General features: G+C 45.2%; 2 protein-coding genes across 4 annotated transcripts in view; both read right to left on the reverse strand.

The window, feature by feature from the left end:
* The window catches only part of Txk (TXK tyrosine kinase), a 51013-nt gene extending 34829 nt beyond the window's left edge, over positions 1–16184 (reverse strand). The window contains exons 1-4 of one of the 2 annotated variants that reach the window (XM_040747173.1): positions 16103–16184; positions 3461–3666; positions 2206–2308; positions 1373–1578 (exon numbers count right to left, since the gene is read on the reverse strand). In XM_040747173.1, the coding sequence (XP_040603107.1) occupies positions 1373–1578; positions 2206–2308; positions 3461–3528 (377 nt within the window). In that variant the 5' untranslated portion in view covers positions 3529–3666; positions 16103–16184. The remainder of the gene's footprint in view (positions 1–1372; positions 1579–2205; positions 2309–3460; positions 3667–16102) is intronic. The other variant, XM_040747174.1, reaches the window with a different exon arrangement.
* A 2163-nt stretch (positions 16185–18347) lies between these two features.
* Tec (tec protein tyrosine kinase) overlaps positions 18348–20587 on the reverse strand; it is a 102096-nt gene continuing 99856 nt past the window's right edge. Inside the window, exons 17-19 of one of the 2 annotated variants that reach the window (XM_040747176.1) lie at positions 20331–20449; positions 20115–20248; positions 18348–19002 (exon numbers count right to left, since the gene is read on the reverse strand). In XM_040747176.1, the coding sequence (XP_040603110.1) occupies positions 18919–19002; positions 20115–20248; positions 20331–20449 (337 nt within the window). In that variant the 3' untranslated portion in view covers positions 18348–18918. Of the gene's footprint in view, positions 19003–20090; positions 20249–20330; positions 20450–20587 lie in introns of both variants that reach the window. The other variant, XM_040747175.1, reaches the window with a different exon arrangement.

Raw genomic sequence — 20587 nt, forward strand, 5'->3', positions numbered from 1 at the left:
TCTATCTATAATCTATCATCTAGCTACAATCTATATGTCTATCATCATCTATCTATCATCTGTTAGCTGTCTACTTTCTCTCTCTCCCTTGCTCTAACTATACTGTATCCTCTCTCTCTCTCCCTCCCTCCCTCCCTCCCTCCCCCCCCCTCTCTCTCTCAGTATCTTGCCATCTCCATTATTCTCTCCCACTTCCCTAACCCTGGCCATCTCCAGTCTGCTGGCCATGTTCACCCTGCTTCCTTTTCTCTCTGCTCTCACATCTACAACAGACATCTTAACCATAACATGGAGTGGTCATTTCAGAAGTTTCTTTGTTGAACCCCCTCGCATACAGTCATTACTTCCAAATAGTGTCTTTGCTGCATTTAACACCACGGTCCACTTAGTGATCATTTTTAATGGGCTATGCTCACATGTTGAAATGCGTGGTATTGCTCATAGATTCAATTTACATAGAAGTTATCACACTTTCAAGCCTTGTTCTACAACTTGCTTTCAGTTTGTCAATAATATGTTTTGGTTGTCTTTTGGTCATTTCAAGAAGAGGTAAAAGGACAGTAAAAGGACAAACCCTGGCCTCCCTACTGACAGGTGGCATATCTGCAGCTTCCATATCTAGAGCAGGATGACAATTTGCTGGGAATTATGAACTTTCCCACTTGACCTCCACCTTATAGGAATAGTCTTAATTGTGTACAAGACCATTCTCAAGGGTTGCTTTACATTGCTTACAATGGAGGAGGGGCCAAACTAAAATGTATATACATTGTAAAAATTAAAATAATGGACCCAATACCTTGGCAGTTTCCACGTTTAGCTTAGTCACTATGATATCACCTGATTATTATAATTCTTCCTCAGTAGATTTCTACCTTACATTGTGAGACAGAATCTCTCAATGTCCTCCCTGTTGCTAATGTCTGCTGGTCTAGCTCCAGGGATTCCCCTTCTTAGCCTCTCTCTAGTGCTGGGGTTACAGGAGGGCCACAAGTCTCACTAGATTTTTGTTTGATCTGGTCTCCATCTTTGTGAGACAAGCACTTTATGGAGAGAGCTCTCTTCACGGTCCTTATTTATTATTCCCATTCTACAATAAAACCTTATGAGTGGTCCCCAGGACACACAGGGTCAAGTGATAGCATGGTGGGGTTGGGGCAGGAGTGGAGGCAGGTGTTTCTGATTTTAAGCATCTGTCCAAAGTCACTGTATTACTGTTCTGTTACAATCTGGAATGTGGAGACTGTTTTATCCCATCCAGAGGGAAACATTGCAAACATGGAGACAATGAACTACTATGCAGGGTCTCCCTTACATCCTGAAGTCTTCAGGGGTTGAGAAAAGATTAGTAAGGATTCAGCCATCATCTTACCCCAGACGGTCTCTGGCCTTCCACCAGTGAGGGTCACACCTCTCCAATATCAGGTATTCCTCTGCTCTCTTCAGTGCCAAATTACAGGGCTCCCGGGGCAGGAAGTCATAAAGGGCCTTGACCTGGATCCTCTCTTCAGCAAGCTGGGCGAGCGGGAGAGGAGGCAGCGGCTTGCGTTTTGAGGGTTGTGCCCCGCCTCTGTTGGACTGTGAAACCCATTATGGCTTTAGTCATTTGTACCAAAAGAAAAGAACAGGGCATGTGCATCTGCCTCCATCTCACTTCAACTGTCCAACTCCACCAACCCACCAAGGCAGAAGCCAGGGACCAGAGAAGTGCTGCAAACGACCGGCTGCCACATGGCATAGGGGGTCAGGAACATACTGTCATTTGTGACTCTCTGATATCACAAATTCTCCTGACAGCATAGCTTTGGAGTTTCGTGTGCTGTGATTCTTAAAAGATGACTTACCCTGAAACAGTCTCATTTGGCTTTAGTGATTCTTCACTCATGAGAAGAGAAACACACACACCCCTGCTCTTCTCTGAGCTGTGAGCTTGTGTCTGAGTTCTCCACCTTCCTCAAGATTCGGTCTCCCAACACTCAGCTGGAATTTAACCCACAACCCAAGATGGCGGGAGCCACAGTGTCTTCCCCCACTAGTCACTGTCTTGTTTCAAATTCTATCTTTAAGTCTAGTCTAGAAGGCTAGCTTAACTGGATTTACTTTCTTCTGGAAAGCTTACTGAGCTCTTACTGTGCACTGATCATGATTTTAATTTTTGGGCATGATCACAAGTAGGACTTCCCAAGAGAGCTTCATGACACTCACTTGTTTCTTGCTCTTCAGTTTGTCAAGCCAGGGCCTGCGATGCTGGGAATAATTTTCTGAAGGTTCTTCATTTTTGCTCAGACTTATCTGTGTTCTCACTTGTCTAGAATCGAAAAGCAATCATTTTACAAGGAATTGTTCATAACAAGCCTATTCCTAAATCCTCTAGATTCCTTCAGAGATAAAGCAATCTGTGTGCCTTAAAAACAGTTTTCTTTATTTTCCACTTATTTATTTCTATTTATTTATTTTCCTAGTTCTAATTCCTTGAGAAAATTCTGAACTACAACTCTGAGTACTTTGTTTTCTGTATCTAGAAGCCAGAAGGGCAAAGTGAATTGGAGTTGTTTTGAAATAAAGTTACAAGAGTATGTCATGTGCTCAGAGTCTGATACGTTTGAGAGGCCTAAAATTATAACCAATCCAACCAACATCTACTCTCAGTCAGGCAGTGCGCAAAGTGCTTATCAGTCATCCGTATCACCTACTGTTACACATGTTCAAGGGGAATGATTAAGAACACTACACAAGTGTAGGCAGGCGATGGTGGTGCACGCCTTTAATCCCAGCACTCCGGAGGCAGTCAAGCAGTTGTCTGTGAGTTCCAGGCAAGCCTGGTCTACAGAGCAAGTTCCAGCACAAGCAGGGCTGTTACACTGAGAAATCCAGTCTTGGGGGATGGGGCGGAGGCACACAGTGTGCACCCCAGCTCCACCATTCCATACTGTTCCCTCAGACAAAGCAAAGCGACTTCTCTAAGCCTTGGCTTTTCTCATCTATGAGGTGAGAATTATAAAGGAAAACACCACGGACGGTTTTGAGACCTATGTGAATGAATAAACACACACCTCTTAGCATAGAGCTTATCGAACAGCTGCTGGCACGATGCCGTGACTTAATTCTTACACAATCACATACCAAAGCAAGGCTCTTGGAATGGATGTTATAATTCTTTTGCTTAAGGGGAAAAATTACCGAGTGGAACACAGATGTATAAAACAAACAAGCAATAAGGCCAGAAGTATGTCACATTCTGTGGGGACACACGGAAGGAGAAGTTGTATGTAGGTGAAGGATGGAGGACCAGATGACCCCTACAATTTGTCACCCTTACATTTGACTTATGAGTGGTTCAATGGAGACCCAGTGGGAAAAGATTTCCCAGACAGAAAGCAAGACACACAGACAGGAGACTCAACAGTCTGAGAAACTATATTAACCCATTTCCAAGAAATTACCCTCGAAACAGACTCACCTCTTCTGCACAGAGCAGCAGCAGCAGCAGAGAACAGACTGGAAGGTGCTGTCTGAAAAGGAGATCATTGTCACTGTTAGGAATCCATGGGTCCATGACAGTGTATAGGGGAAGCTGGCTGTGCTCCGGGTAAGAGCCAGGGAACCATGAATGTCAGATGCACAGGAACATCATGGCTATCTTCAGTAGTGGAAGACAAAAAATAACTGTCACAAAACCAAAAAAAAAAGTTACTGGCATCCTGGCCAGTGTGGTTTCCCTTCTCAGGCTCTTCTCTCTGGCCTGGTTTCTGCATTTCCTTTCTCTGCAAGTAACAAATGGTCAGTGCAATCTCTTTTGTCATGGCTAGTGTTGTCTATAGAAATTATAGAAGTATAGAAGTACAGAAGAATGTGTTTCTAGAAACAAGTGTTCTCCAAGGAAATCTATTAGCAGGAGTTTTAAATTAGGCCCACCACAGTTTCTAGAAAGCTTTTAAAATGAAAAGAAAGCTCTCAACCTCACTAGAGCTAGCTGGTAAACTTCATCTTCACGGGATTTTACATTAGATCACCAATCTCCTGGCCAATTATTTTTCCTAGTTCCCAGTTATCAAGCCATTACCGATGACCCCATGTCTGTTAATGGCTCAGACTACGTCTTTCTCTAAGCGAGCAAACTAACAGGCTCCCTGAAGTTGGGAAGCCTTTCTTTCAGCATTACTTTCCAGGTTGCTTCTGAATGAGACACTTACACAACAGCTATTTCTTTCCCATAGGTATAGGCTTGCGATGCAGACCTATCCATAAATGAGACCAGAGGCTACACCTCTCTCCTTAGCTCACAGAGAACTAACTGTGACCCCACTGGTGAGGGCTACAGGGTACCAGCCGAGTATGTCTCCTAATCAGAGTGTTTCCTTGACGAGCTGAGGGTTCCTTCCATAACGCCACTCCCATGTTATTAGGTAGCATCCATAAGTCCTATTTTGGAGTTCATTGAACCAGAGAATACCAGGTGCATGAGAGACAGGTTGAATCACATAAGTATTAGATTCGTAATCAAGAATCTAATTTTAGGACTAGAGCTCAGCAGGTAAATTAAAAGTACTGGCTACTCTTCTAGAGGATAGAGTTCAATTCCCAGCACCCACATGATAGTTCACAACCATCTGTTATTCTAGTCCTGGGGCATCCAACACACTCTTCAGGCCTCTGTAGGCATCATACACAAACATGGCACATATACACGTAGATAAAACACCCAGATACGTGAATAAAATTAATTACAAAGTAAATGATGGAGATTTAAAAAAAAGGATCTAGTCTCGCCTTTCCTCAGCGGCTGCTAAAGTGCTTGATTTTTCTCAAGTGACTAAGGTCATGTTGGAATGAGGCTCTCGCTCTATCCAGTGACTGGCATGGATCTGATAGTCCACACCGTAGCCTCTATCTCCACACTCACCTCGCTGCATTTTGCATGGTGGTGAAGTAGCCCTTGCAGAGGACAAAATCATCGCCCTTATTAAAGCACTTGCTGGTGGTAACATTGACCCCTTTGGGCACGGTTTGTTTGCAAAGGCCCTCTCCAGTATTGACATTGGAACCCTCAGACACCAATGTTGGAGATGGTGGACCTGTTCCAGTGGCTAGTGCTCCAACAGCAAGTGCTTCACCAACCAAAGGTCCAGCCCACTGTGCTGCTGCTGCCCCAGCGAGGAGGAGAAAATGGAAGCCATGCATGAAGAGCATGACGATGGTTTCAGTCTTTTTGACTAAACGTCTCTTGAAATCTGTTCAATAAAAAGCTGGACTCATAAGAGAAAGGATTGTGGGAACCAGTCCTCACCATCAGCAAGCTGTGAGTTACTTTTCAGACAGGAGGTGATCAGCAGCCAAGTCCAGAAATAATTCCACATTCCTGGGCTTTTTCAAAAGTTCCATGGGGACAGAACCTGATGTTATTGCACTCTCCCCAGGCCACCACCAGTGTCAATTTGAGGAGTACTAATTAGGTCATTTCTCCAATGAATGAAAATAACCCTGAATCTCTAACAATGTGACCAAGTGAATCTTAATTCTGACTTTGAATCTGCCTTCTGGCACCATGGAGATGACAGACAAACTGACACACACTCCTCAGAGAGAGGTTACATTAGCCATTTAGTGCTCCATCTGCTCTGGAGGAATGGATCCGATTGGCATTTTGATCCATGTATTGCGCAGTTGTTGAACCTAATGAGATCTGTGTCTATGCAGGCCTCGAGACAATTATGTATAGGTTAAACAAACAAGTAAAGCAGGTCAATTCGGGATAGATTGTGGCAAAGGGCCATGTGCAAGCTCGTGTAGAGGCATTCAAATTCAAAACTTTTACCAACATCCCTCCTCCTGTATCACCATTTTCTCCTTCTCCTCAGACCATTTCTGTCAGTGCAAACACACTGTTCATTCAGTCACTGTTACAGAACAAAACAGTTGGCTCCATAGTCATATTTCCTGCACCAGCTCTACTGTCAATGGTCAAATCCGGAAATGAATAGGCTGTGCTTGTTGCTTCTGATGGCTCTCCTATTGTCTCTTTCTTCTGAAAAAGTGGAATAAACATGGACACACACCATGAAGCCCAGTGGTCAGTTCTAAGTTCTCCCCTCACGTGACCCGTATAGTATGTAGTAGCACAATACCCCCTTGGACTTGTTCTAAGCCTCCTCATCTACCTCCCTGGCCTCTTCATCTTGGACAGCTTCCAAAGTCTTTGATCTTTTCTTTGTCTCATGCCTTCCTTTGACTATTTCATGTCCTCCTGTGGCTTAGAAAGACTCTTCACCAGCTCACAGATCACCATCACCCACAGTCCAGTTCTAATGAATTCCAGCTGAACACAGCCAAGCAAACCCTCAAATTCCTCATTTGGATGTCTAGTAGTCACCCCGACTGGATGTTGAGATGAAATCTGAACTCTTATTCATCCACCGTTGCCCATCTTCCTCTACCTACCCTTCTCCATCTTGTCAAAAGCAGTTCTCTATTCCCAGTGGCCCAGGCCAACAACTTCCGAGTCATCTTGACTCACCTCTTTCTCTCCCACCTCAAGCCAATGTGGCAGGAAGGCACATGCCTTGAAAAAAATAGGTTTAGTGGCACATATCTGTAACCCCAGAACTTGGGGGTTTGAAGCAGGAGGATTGCTGTGAGTTAAAACCAACATGGGCTGCAGAGTGAATACAGTGCAAGCCAGGGCTACATAGCAAGACCTTGACTTAAATGGAGTGTGTGTGGGGGGGTGCACTCATGTTTGTATCTCCCAAGAATTTCAATATTTCAGTTTAGGGTGATAAAAAGTTCTAGAGGTGGATCATGAATAAGGTTGTACAACAATGTGACTGTATTTAGTGTTACTGAAAATAGTTAAAATGGCCAACCCCTCCTCTTCCTTTCTCTTTGCTTCTTGAAGTCAGGAGCCAAAATCAGCCTTCCCCCCATTTTAAGCTCATTAGCTTAGGATTTCTGTTCCAGTAACAGAAAGCTGGTTAACACCCCTCCCCCGACAATGAACAACACCCCCCCACACACACACACATACAGCTTTCTCCCATCCCATCTGCTACTGCTATGGCAACCCACTGTTATCTCACCTGTTGCTTCTACAGTGTGTTCTCTGCACAACGGCCAGAGCAATAAGTCTTTTTAAGCCTGACGGACTATGTCACTCTGTGTCTGCAAACTCCTCAGTGACTCCTCATTTCACTCACAGTTGCAGCCAGACTTCTTGCCGTGGCCTATGGAAGCCTCCACGATCTGGCCTACTTCTGCTCCTCGTCTCTCCATCAGGCACCTGCACACTTCCCTCCAGCGCGCCCAGCCTCCCATGGGCTGCTTCTGGAGCACATCTGGCCAGCTGTGGGGCAGACTCTTAGCTTTGGATTAGCCTAAAGTGTCTTCCCTCAGGGTCTGCAGCATCAAGGCCCATCAATCCCTTCAAGTCTTTGTTCAAATCTCACCTTGTCAACGGACGTACGTGTCAACTATTACTGCCAGCTTTGTGTGTCACTCTGAAACCTCTTACGCTGTCCTTTCTTCTTTCTTTCCTTTCATGCGTTTCTCTCCTTTTAACACACTGTGCATTTTTCTGCCTTCCCTTTAGAAAGTAAACAGATTTTTGTCTATTTGGCTTATTTCCCAAGACTAGAACAGCTCTTCAGAAATAATATTCTTGGATCCGTGAGTGATGAATATGTTTGAAGGAATAATATAGGTGGTAAATATTTTTGATAAGTGAGTGCTGAATATGTTTGAAGGCTCACCATAAGCTTGCTCAAAATATTTTTGAGGGGTTTGCGAACTGTCCTTGGGAACAGAGCAATCGAATACCATAGGAAACAGTGGGCCCTGAGAACATACCAGATTAGGTTGTGAAAGTCTTTGAAGTAGAGGAAGCCCAGGCCTGGGACTGTTCCTCCTTGCAGTAGTACATTGTAAACAGACAGGAGAGAGGAATGATTAGCAAGACTAAATTACAGCTGAGTGATGGTATAGCCAATTGTGCTATGACCACGCATGACCTCACTTTTTAAATATGACTAAAATACTTAATGTAATCAAAACTAAGAATAGTCACTTTATATGATTTCTATATTTTCCTTATTACCAAAATGTTTAAATTTTTAAAATCTATAAGTTAAAAGAAGATGAACTCAGAAAGTCAAACAAGACTATGATTAGGTAGGCAGCTATTCTAGGACTTGTACATACATATGCCTTTTAGTGATAGACACAAACAGATTTTATTTATCTAATTAATCCACCATCTTATGCTTTTATGAAAATGGAATTTTTATCTTCTCAATTACCCTTAATGAGAAACTCATCTATTGTTTCTCCTCCCTGATCTCATGTTTGTCTGTCAGGCCACCATGTCTATCTGTCAGGGCACCACAGAAACCTAGGGTTCTTTTTGAGATCCACTCTGTTTAGTCAACCAGCCGTCAGTCAGTCCTCCTCCTGTATACCAGTTGGCCACCAGAATCATAGGGAGGCTGTGTGAGACCAAACAGTAACAATATACCTTACAGGTTAAGGGTTCTGTTTGCAGGCAAGACAATTAAGAACAAGTTCCTGCTGGTCCTGTGTTAACTCCTTGCAAGTTAAGGCTTCTATTTGTAACTAAGAATATGTTCCTGTTTCTTAGATCTGGTGTAAGCTGCTTGCATCTTCTTTCACATGGTGTATATCCTTACCCTTGTTCCTCTCCTTTCAGTGTATTTGTCTAACAGTGTACGACAGCAAACACTCTCACCCCTGTGAACACCTTATCTTTCCTATAAAAAGAATTTCAAGATGCCAGCAGAGGCTGTTCTCTCAAATCCCAATGTAGGGTGAGACAGCTGGCTGGTCAGTTCCGGGTGCACCCAAAAATATAAGGTCTTTTTCTCCTCTTGATTCCCAGGTTCAACAGTTACTACCTATGAGAGTCCCAGAGCTACTCCATAGAGATCCAGGACCTGAAACTGAGTTTGTACCTGGACGTTTGTACCTGACTCTAGGATCTTTGCCCTGCACTGTCTCTTTCAGCTACTCTGTAGTCCCTAAGGAAGCCTGTCCCAGCAGCTCTTTGTCTTCACTAGAACTCTCTGGCCATTGTCAAGGCTTCTCCACTTGGCTTTGTTGTCCAGCAATTCCCACTGCATTCCCACCCCTCACTCGCTCTGTTCTCAGAGCTACCTTGAACACTTGTGAAAAGGCCTCCCATTACAATCCACTCCCATCTTTTCGTGGCTCCCCAAAGCACACATCATCTGTCCGGGCCTGTGCTGCTTAGTTAGGTCCACTCTTGATGGTCATCTCTTTATGTAGGCTTCACTTCTCTCGGTGTCTCAGCCTCTGCGTTATCAACATTTCACACCCGGTGGTTCTCTGTTGTGCAGGGTCTTCCTGTGTACCACACTTAGCACCCATGGTGCATGCAAGATGCACATAGCAACAAGGTCTCCTCCCCTCTGACACCCATACCACTATCACCCTCCAGTTGTGAAAACCAAAACATTTCCACACACTATAAAATGTCCCCAGGGAGGGGGTAAAAATTATCCTACATTGAAAGCAACTATGCTCTAAGCTCCTTTATATGTCCTTCTGTTCTGAGGGATTGTATCCTACTCTTTGCTTTCTCATAGCTGACACACAGCAAGAGCCCAGTAAGTAGCTGTCAAATAGGACCTGTCTGGTCTTCTCACCATCGCAGTAGCTCTGTCACATAGGATCTCACACTTTGATGCTGCACACAGAGACAACTGCTGCCCAGGACCTTTGACAGGGTGACCACGTGCGACAGCAAAGCTGAAGGACAGCTTTGGGAACATTAGCTAGCATCCATGTCGGGCCACAAACTTCATTCCAGGTCTACATAAAAACAAGAGCCAAGAAAAGCTTATCCAAAATTAAATGTGGAGGCTGGTCTGGTAGTAGTGAAATATCATCCAAAATCAGGCATCAAATCAACAAATGCTAAAGAGAATTATTTCAGTGATACCTGTTTTTATTAGGATTAACATATGGGGTCAAAGAAGACATGATTGACCCAAGGAAGACATGATTGACCTATGATCTTGTGTTGAAGAGATGATTCTTGATAACTCATCAACAGCTACATTTGGAGATAATGAACAAAACTAATAAAACATGTCTTCTAGGAATGGCTGCTCCCAACTTCTCCAACACGTATGCCCCTTCTCATATACCTGGCAATGTGTGCATATTACCAACTCGACACTCGTCTATGCTAACTGACTGTTCTCACATTGAGATAGGTTCTGTTGTCTTATGCTGTGATTGTTAATCTTCATTGTCAATCTGACTAGGCTTAGAACACCATGGACGTCAGTGAGGTCCTGTCTCTGAAGATGTTTCTAGAGGGGATTAACTGTAAGAGTTAAGATCTACACTGAATGTACATGGCACTATCCCATAGGCTAAGGACCCAGACAATATAAAAGGAGAAAGGGGGGACAGCCAGCTAATCGCCATTACTCCTTCTCTCTACTTCCTGTTTGGCTATGAAGTAACCAGCATTTCTCCACTACAGGCTCCTGCTACCAAGATCTTCTGCCCAAGCCACTGAGCACAAACTTCCAAGGACTGAACCCTTTGAAACTGTGAGCCAAGATGAACTCTTCCTTTCTTAAGTTGCGGATGTCAGGTATCTTGGTCACAGCAGAGCAACAGTAGTGAACATATATGGAGGTGACAGGACCAGTCTCCACAATTGCTCTCCAGACAGAGCAATTGAAAGGTTCAGCACTTTGCCCAGTCACAGAGCAGCTGAGCCAAAATTTCAGCCCAGAGTGTCCTTATAACAATAAAATAGTCCTGATGGATGAGATTAGGACAGCAAGGAGGAAACCCGTACATCTTCTTGTTCATTTTTAAAAGTTTATGTGCATTGGTGTTTTTGTCTGCATGTGTATCTGTATGAGGGTGTCAGATCCCCTGGAACTAGAGTTATAGACAGTTTTGCGCTGCCACGTGGGTGCTGGGAAATGAAGCCAGTCCTCTGGAAGAATAACTAGTGCTCCTAACGGCTGAGCCGTCCATCTCCCCAGCACTGTACCTGCTATCTTAGGAGAAGTCAACAGTCTGAACTTTCCCCACCAGTTCCCTAGAACTCGGTCAGCTATCATTCACTGTGTTCTCACCAGCCAAGCATAAGGTAAGCACCAGGCAGATGTGGCCTCCTCTAAAGACAGATGGAGGAAGAGGGCTGCAGAAGGCAACGGAGTCCTCATCCCCCACAGCAGCTCTTGCTTGAGCTCTACCTGGCCCCTGACTGAGAGATGATGCTTCCATACATCTCTCCTTGCTATCTGGGGAGGTACTGAAGTTTATTCCGGGTAAGCTCTTGATGGCCAATGCAACGAGAGGCCTATAGTGGATGTTATGGTGAGAGGCACTTACAGGTGTGTAAGCCAGACTCCTATATTAGTCAGGACTAACAGGGAGATTTGTGTTGCTGTGACCTTGGAGTCCAGCAAGTCTGAAGTCTATGGGCAGGAGCTCAGGAGCTAGTTTGATCCCAAAGGCTCACAGTGACCACAGCAGAGCTCTGATTGGGAACAGGCTTCCTTCCAGCTAGGGAGGCAGAGGAAAGCATAATTTCCCAAAGGGATACCTGTGGTCACCTCTGGGCAGGTAAAACCATAGTGATGAAAAGCCTTTGGCTAGGCCGACTGGGATCAATCACTGTTTTCTCAGTTTCTGAGATTTACCAGCAATGTCTCAGTTTAGTTGCTGGCATAGGCAGTGTGGAGTTTCTTCTGGATCAGTCCCTCTGATGAGATCCATTCCTACTAAACATAGGCAACACAGTAACTGGCAGGTGGCTAGTGGTTTTTTCCTTAAAAACAGACTTAAAAGTCACTTGGTTTCAGGAGTTGCCTGAACCAAAAATTATAAATTGTGACTTTTAGCTGCAGAGAGTTGTGGGAAAGAAAGCCTCACAAACCTGTGGCCTAGGATGAACAGAATAGTTTTTTTTCATTTGTTTGCTTGTTTGTTTGTTTTTGGAGTCAATCTCTTTTCATATAGTCCTGGCTGTCCCAGAACTCACCAGGTTGGCTTTGAACTCACAGAGCTTCTGCCTCACTAGAGCAGGAATTAAAGGTGTGTGCCACCATACCCATCTCAGAATGGATACTGTTAAGTTCACTGTAAGTCAGGAATTGCCTCTCTCCACCCCACCCCCAACACCACCAGGAGTTTACAGAAAAATCCAAACTTCTTTCTCTGCCACAAAAGCCTAGCACTAGTCCCATATCTTAGAGCCTTTTGAGACAGACTGAGTTGACTGGGGAGTTTGGGGAAGCCCAACACTGGTGGCTTTTCTTTAGTTTTCCAGGTGTCAAACCAAGAACTCACACCAGCGGGAAGGTAGGAAGTGATGGGCTGACGTTTTCACATGAATGTTTATCCAACTTTAAAAAGCTGTTCTTTATCCTAAGTTTATGCTCTTTATACATTTTGGGCCATAATTATCCTGTGTGTGTGCCTATGTACCTTTTATTGTTTGATTGTTCACTTATTGAGTCAGTCTCCTTACATAGGCCAGGGTGGTCTTGAACGCTAGATCCTCCAACCTTTACCCTCCCCCAAATGCTGGACGACAGGTTTATGCTATCATCCTTGGTCCCTTTCTAAGAAATGATGGTCACCTGAGATATTACTTTTTTTCTAAATACATTGGCCAAGAAGGAAAGACCTCTGTAACAGACCCCAAAGCACTTTGTTTTCTTTCGTTTTCTATTAGACAGTGAAATTTTGGTGAACAGTTACATTGGGGGGATGCCACAGTAGTAGAAAAGAGGAAATGGGTCCAGAAATGGATGCTTTTGGCTAATGGTTCTTAGCCTGTCCTGCGGCTTATTGTTGCTGGGGAAGGAGTAGAAGACTCTAGAAGCCTGCTGATCTGGGTGGAGCAAGAGGAGAGATTCCAGGGAGCAAAGGGAGCTATGAGGAAAGGTGATGAGTTTTCTTCAGGACAATGGCCTATGTGTTTCCCAGCTCCCACCTCTATCCCTCAAAGACTTTCACAGAAGCTCTTACCACTGAGCTACATCCCCTGCCCCTGGTCTCGTGTAGGTCAAGCAGGTCTGGAGTGTACCCAGCTGGGTGTGCCCTGCTACGTCTGCTCCGCAGAAATGCTGACATCTTCCAAGTAACAAGCCCACATGAGCTGGACTCTGCGTCACCTCACACACCGTCTCTTCTCCACCCCACACCTCAAGATCCTGCTTCCTAGAACTGTGTTGTCTGTGGGACCGCAGTTCACAGGCTCACAGATCTCACTAGCTTTCTGGCCAGCTCGTGAAGTGAAGAAGTGCCAGAGCGAGCCACAGAGCACGTGGGCCCTAGACCACAAGCTGAGCTTCTTTCTGTGTGGGTAGGGAGGATGGATGAGACTGGCCGGGGGAAGAAGGGGGCTCTTCAGAGGCGCTATGGGATCTGTAAATTCTTACCCAAGAAGACAGGGAAGCCTCACAGAGGTAGACACAAACTGGCCACAATTACCATTTTTATACAAGTTAGTTACAGGGGAAACATAACATTATTCCAAGACAAAAGGAAACAGGTGTACTGTATTTGTGCCTATTTTAACACAGAGTCTGTGGGTGAAAAGAAGCACCAACTTCAGCAGAGGCAACCATAGTGGAAGCAAACAAGTTAGTGTTTAATCTGTGGCACTCCCTGCCCTGGCTACTACATGCATTTTCTATTTCTGAGAACCAACTCTGGCCTGGATCCAGTTATACTTTTAAGAGTTCTTTGTTTCGCCGGGCGGTGGTGGCCCACGCCTTTAATCCCAGCACTCGGGAGGCAGAGGCAGGCGGATCTCTGTGAGTTCGAGGCCGGGCTGGACCGATAGCCTCCAAAACAATACAGAGAAACCCTGTCTCGTAAAAACCAAAAAAAAAAAAAAAAAAAAAAAAAAAAAGAGTTCTTTGTTTCCGTGGTTCTCTGACAGCTCAGTAGGGTCCCCTGTTCTCATGGTCTCTCTGAAGCTAGAAACCAGGCTGGCCTGAAGCTGGAAATCACTTCAAGTCACTTCACAGCCATTGGCAGGCACTTGGTTCTTGGAGTCTGGGTTTCCAGGGCAGCTGGTGATCCAAAGGGCAGAAAGGCTGGAGACAGCCAAGATAGCAGCTGCATCTTTGGGCACCAAGTCTCAGAGGTGACATGGCGTTGTTTTCACATATTCTGCTTGAGAAAAGTGAGGAGCTACATCGACTTCCTAAGAAGAGGGATTTGATTGCTCATGGGCATAGCTCCCTGGAAGTAGATAGCACCAGACGTCAGCTTGGAGGATGCCTGCCCCAGTCACCCTGCTTATCTTCACATTAATAACAGTAGCAATGGGTCATTAGCTTATCAGGGTTAGTGTGAGAGAGTGTTCTGGCCGCCATTTTCCTTCTACTTTACAACTTGGAAACAATAAATGGGCAGGAAAAAAAATAATGAAAAGTGCTCCAGGAGAGGTAAGTTTTTCTAACCCTCAGCTATTGCACCAGGATCTTAGAGTCTAAATAAATGTCTGAAGTCTGTTCTCATGGTAACTTAGCTGCTCAACACACCAGCAATTCCAACCGCACTTCACAAATGTAGCCTCATTGGAGCAGTGTCCTTGGCCCCTGTTCAGAACTTGCAATCATTCCATCTGATCAAAATCCCACCCTCCACAACCCCGCCCCATCTCTTCCAGCAGCCTGTGGCTCCAGGTTGCCATGACAGCCCTTAGAACAAGTCAGGTGTTCAGTAAACCATTGGCAAATACAAATGAGAATCCTTAAGTTCAATAGACCCTGGAGCGTGCTTGGTATTTCCTTGTGACAGTCAACACTCGTTATTTCACCCAGAAGAAAAGAGAGCATTGTTCGGTTGTGGCTTAGGGCAGAAGGAAACAGGTGGTTCTCACTGTCCAATCGTACTACCAGACACTGGATGATACAGGGCAATGGCATTAAAATCATCTCTTTACAGGCCAAGGGGAACGATCATTAAGACCCCACAGCTAGCTAGTCTACTGCTTCAGTCCTAGACATCCTAGACCTTGTCTCCCCACACACACACACAACTACTGTACGCATAGCTAAGCCTTTCCTGTTGTAACTATGGCCTTCCCCTAGTTCTGACCTCAGGAAAACCCTGCGGGCCTTTAAAGTTCCATATTCTGTCACTGCTCATCAGTGCTCTGCTTTTGGGGACGTGGGGATATGTGACAACTCTTTGTAGCTTTTTCTGCTTGGATCTGCTTGGCCTATTTCTGATAACAGGAAGCCTTTTGTTTTATATGTTGTTGTTGTTTTTTTGTTTTAGTCTTCATGAAATAAGACTGTAAATCATATGCAGGAAGGTACAACTAAAATAGCATGTGTTTGGTTCTATAAATCCCAGCTATGTGTGTGAGATCCTAACCAGGTGCTGTGGCTTATAGAGATATGTCAAACTCACAATCTGTTTTTCCTGATGACAGCCAAAACATCAGAATTCTGACCTAATCTGAACCGACTGAGCTCTGCTGCTGTTTGATTCCAAAGACCAACTAGAATTAAAATCAGAGATGGTCTTCTTTCTTTCATTTTAAAAATGAATAATCCTCTCTGGGTCTTAAAGTTGAATTAGTGAGTGTTTCTAAAAATTGCACTGGAGCTTTAAGAAAAGCTCTCAAATTAGCTTGATGATGCATCTGTCATTTTTAACCTATTACTTATTTCTTCATGATATCCAGGGGAGGAGGCAGAAAGGGAGTCCTCATGTTGTAGACTCATTCACACAACCAAATTGCCAATGACGACTTGTCAAAGCCCAGGCAAAGCCAGAACAAGAGTGTGGTCTCCTGGCCTTCACCTCTGAGCTCTTTAACATCCTTGAAACAAACTCGACCCATCACACTGACTGCATTTCCACACATGGAAGTACACTTTTTTTTTGGCTATTTTCATTTGTGTTCTCTATTCTCAAGCATATAATTTTACCAGGAGACACTGAAGACATTACCTTCAAGATTCCACAAATTCCACATTTTAGCAAAAAGCTCCCCTCGTGTTCTAGACTCAGGAGCACACCCATAAACAAGCCCTGACATTAAATGGCAGGCAAGGCCCATCTTACTTACAGGATGACAGAATCATGGCTGCCCTGTCGCCTGGGCACACACAGAAGCCTTGGTTCTTCAGCTGTGCTCCACTCACGGCAACACATCTTTCAACTGAAAGCGTGGTTGGCCTGTGACGTTTCTCGCAGCCAAAGTTTACCCCACCTATTTTCCTGTTCTGAAACCTCAAAGGAGTGTGTGAATGACAGCCCAGTGGCCTACATAAGTAAGTTCAGAACTCGGTATCCACATCTGAGGTGTTTGTTAGCACTTCCTTGTGCCTACATGTGTGGGTGTGTCTAGAAAACATTTTGAAGAAATTATAGAATTTTGGTAAAGGGGACCTTAAAAGTGATGAGGTCAAACTGTCCTCCCTGGGCAGAGACTAGATTAAAGGGACAGACAAGAAGGGGTTTTATTTGCCCAAGGGCTCACGTGGGACAGGGAGAATTGGATTCTAGGATTACAAATATTCAATCTAGAGTGTTTGGTCCAGGAACCTCATTTGAGATTAGGTGAGAATTGGTGTGGCACACACCTTTAATCCCAGCACTCAGGTGGCAGAGGTAGGTGGATCTCTGTGAGTTCAAAGCCAGCCTGGTCTACATAGAAAGTTCCAAGACAGCCAGGGCTACACAGAGAGACCCTGTCTCAAAAAAGACAATGATTCCCAAATGTTGTCAGTGCTGTTTTGTTTTCCCATAGGAAGTGTTTGTATGGGCTAGGGAAATGGCTCAGTGCATAAAGTGTTTGACACAGAAGTATATGGACCTGAGTCCAAGCCAGAAAGCTCACATAACTGACAAGTGGGTGCGGTATCCCACCAGTAAACCAAGTGAAAAGTGGAGACAGGTGATCCTAAGGGTAAACTGGCTAGCTAGGCTGGCCAAATTAGCCAGCTCTGAGTTCAACTGAGAGATTCCGCCTCACTACATAAGGTGGAAAACATAAGGAGGACATGTAACATCAGCCTCTGGGCTGTGTGTGCACACATGCACACACGGTACACACACAGACCCCACCCCACCCCAGACATACACGTGAGAAAAGAAAGAAGTATCTGAGACTGTTCACATAGGAACTATAACTTCTTTTCACTCTCCTAAGCACCAGCTACTTCCTCTCACAGCTCATCCAGGTGAAAGGAGAACATGGTGTGTGTGTGGGGGGGATGACTAGGCAGTGTGACTGAGGTAGTAAGGTATACCTGCCTATGACAGCTCCTTGAAGGAGGTACAATCCAGTCAAAACGTGCATATGGTTTTGTGATGCGGGGAGTTAGAAGGAATGTGGCAGATTGTGACAAGATTATTTTGCTTTTCCCCATTATAAAGGTTCAAGCAAGGAGCATGGCCTTCAATTTGGTGGGCACAGAAACCTGACAGAAAGGTGGTTCACAGAATCAGAGGGAAGAGGATCGCAGGGAAGCCAGCTCCTGCCTGTGTTCAGCAAATGCTCCAGTGTGGGAGAGATCACAGTAGCTCCCAAGGGACACTGACTTGTGAAGGAAAAGTCCTCACCATCCTCGGCTTTGGGGCTCACAAATACCCAGGGCACTGTGTTGAATAGTGAATGGTTTCTACTGGTGGCAGACCGGTTGTCTTTCCTCTGAAGCTCATGAAAAAGAAAACTGTGTGAGTGAGAAAGCCACTCAAACAAACTGGACAGCAGGGTCTAATGCAAGGCTGGGATGGACAGTCTCACTAATCCAGAGACCCAAGTCGGGTCAGGCTTCTTGAAAAACACACCGCAGCTCAGAACACCTTCTTTCTAATTCCCTTGCCAGCATCCTGGACCAACACAGGTAAGCTGCTCTGGGGACCTCCTGGTGTGTTGGGTACCCTTTGTTGGGCTCTGGCCCAGAGCCCAACACCTCAATCAGAGCATTCTTAAGACTTTCTAGGTAACTAATTCTGTCAGTGAAAGATCCACCTATCTCTAACAGCTCTGACTACCATGGTCAGGGTCAAAAGCACATCACAAGTCACTCTGTGGTTCAAGCTGGACAGACATGTATGTTGGTATGAGTCTACTTGTGAATCAGGCATTTAGCAGCTGAAGGACTCAAGCTTTCCTCTCTTCAGAAAGCAATATTTGATCCTTGGGGGAGATAGACTTGGCGGTTGTTAGAATTAGGACTAGACATTCTCTAACCCTAAAATTTTCAATTAAAGGTTGATATTTGTAAGTTCAATGACAGCCTGGTCTACATCGTGTCCCAAAAAACAAAAACAACACAAATTTCAACTAAAGAGGCAAACTCATGTTTCTTATAAATATATAACTTTATATATTATATGTATTTACAATATGTACAGTATACAGATTTTTAAATGTAATAGTAAGAACAGGTTTGGAAAGAGATGTTTTAAAAACAGAGGATTACCACTTATTTGGGTGGGTTCCTGTTTTACCTAGAACGTGGTTGTAGACCACACTTCAGGCCCGGGTTGATGTAGAAACCAAGGGCACAGAAGAGTTCCTGGAACATGGCTCTTCCCCCTCCCAAACATCTTGGCTTTTCTACTAGCACCAGCTAACATAGCCCCAGGTCCATCTCCAAAATGAGCAAACCCTGAGGCCTGGGCTCGGTGCCTGCTCCACTGTTGGCACTCGAGCTCTTGAAGGGATGAGCAAGTGAGTGATCCAAGCCACACGCTCCATGACACCATCTCTACACCCTACACAGCAGTCACAGAGCTGAGGCTGAACCAGAAACAAAGGCTTTGGAGTTCCCACATCGGAAGGAGAGCCATCTGTACTCCCGGGTGCCACGTGAACTACGTTCCTCACAGCATGCCATTTCTTCGTCTTGCCTTGGACACCATAGCCACCATCTATCTTCCAAAAGTTTCTTCACATTCAACCAGTTCATCTATCGTACGCAGCAAATCTTCAAACGAAGGCCTTCCCTCTGGTTTCTTCAAAAAGTCAGAGAGAAGCTGTGAGTTTCAGAACCCATTCTCAAGAAAACTGTCACGGCTCCAGTCCTGGGGAACACCGCGCAGACAAGACTCGGGGGTTGGGGAAACAGGCTGGCCTGTGTGCCCAACTTATCCCGTGGCTGCCAGACTCTTTTTTTATCCCATGCTTCCATGTCCCTGCTCAGGGACCTACTAGGGCTCCATAGTGTCTAAAAAAATCAGGTCTTACTCATTTGGAGAACCCTCTGTGACCTGCCCCTCCCCCATCATCTTGTCACCTAACCTCATTTCCCACAAAAAGCCTCACTCTGGCTCTCTGTTAAATCAGACTAAGCTTCACCCTCGGGTACACACACCGTGTTTACAACCAAATCGTCACCTTTGTTCATGTTGCTCTCTCTGCTACCGCTTCCTGCCCAGTCAGCCTCTGCCCACCCCAATCAGTGCTTGCGGGAGCTATCGCAGCAAAAGACAGGGAGCCTCAGCTTTGGTGCTGGATGGGCCTCTCGTGCTCTGCATAACTGGTCCTGGGCAAACATCACCCTTCCCTATCAATGGTTATAGTACTAGTGTCTATACGCTAAAGGGTTATTCTGAAAACTAACGCTACAGGACTCCATACACAATATATGTGAACTCCTGTCTTTCAAGGGTCTCTCTGGTGTTTGATCTCTCCTATGGAGGTGACATTTCAATGCTTCTAGAGATTAAGTAAGATACCCAGAGACACCGAGATCAAAGAACCCTTCTCTAGAAAGAGCTTCAAGCCCACAGCTATTGCACAGGAAGGGGAGGAGCAACTTCTCCAGGCTTATTCCCAAGCCCCCACCTCCACGCTGTGGAGGGGTTCCCACTTGGGAGTGAGGCATCAGCCTGAGTACGTTAAGCTAATGCTTAGCATTCTCCACCTCCTCAGCTTCTTCTCAATATTGAGAACCGAGACAAAGACTTGACTTCCTGCTGGAGCTTGAAATCCCTGTGCAGGAGGCAGGCCCTCACTCGCTGTGAGGACAGTATCGTCCCCATCCACTGGGTCAATCACTGGATGTTTTACAGATCATAAGAGAACACAAAGAAGCAGATACCTCCTGCCAACACCTCAGCATCACCTCATACAAATATTTGGACGCCAACTTCGGCCGGTGGAGTCGGTGGCCTCTAGTAACCATGGTTACCACTTCGTAATTGGTGTTCTTCTCAAAGGGCATCCTACCTTCTGTGAATACTTCCCACATTAGAACACCTACAGAACAATAAGGTTATTCAATAACATGTCTGCATCCTCCTCACAAGGCAGGGGAAGAGATGCACATCGTGGACCTTACCAAATGACCAGACGTCTGACTTGCTGCTAAAGCGGCTGTAATTAAACACTTCCGGGGGACACCACTTCACGGGGAACTTGGCACCAGAGGAACTTGTGTACTGATCATCCAGTACATACCTAGGGTGAGACACACCATGGGTTACCCCTTTGCACGTCAGACATGGGCGTTCATTTCCCCCTTACAAAGGCAAAACAAGACAGCATCTGAAGTCTACCATACACCTGGCTGAAGCGAAATGTTTGGCTCATGGCCTT

The sequence above is a fragment of the Mesocricetus auratus genome, unplaced genomic scaffold (genome assembly GCF_017639785.1).
Source record: "Mesocricetus auratus isolate SY011 unplaced genomic scaffold, BCM_Maur_2.0 Super-Scaffold_100006, whole genome shotgun sequence".
In the NCBI taxonomy this organism is placed as follows: domain Eukaryota; kingdom Metazoa; phylum Chordata; class Mammalia; order Rodentia; family Cricetidae; genus Mesocricetus; species Mesocricetus auratus.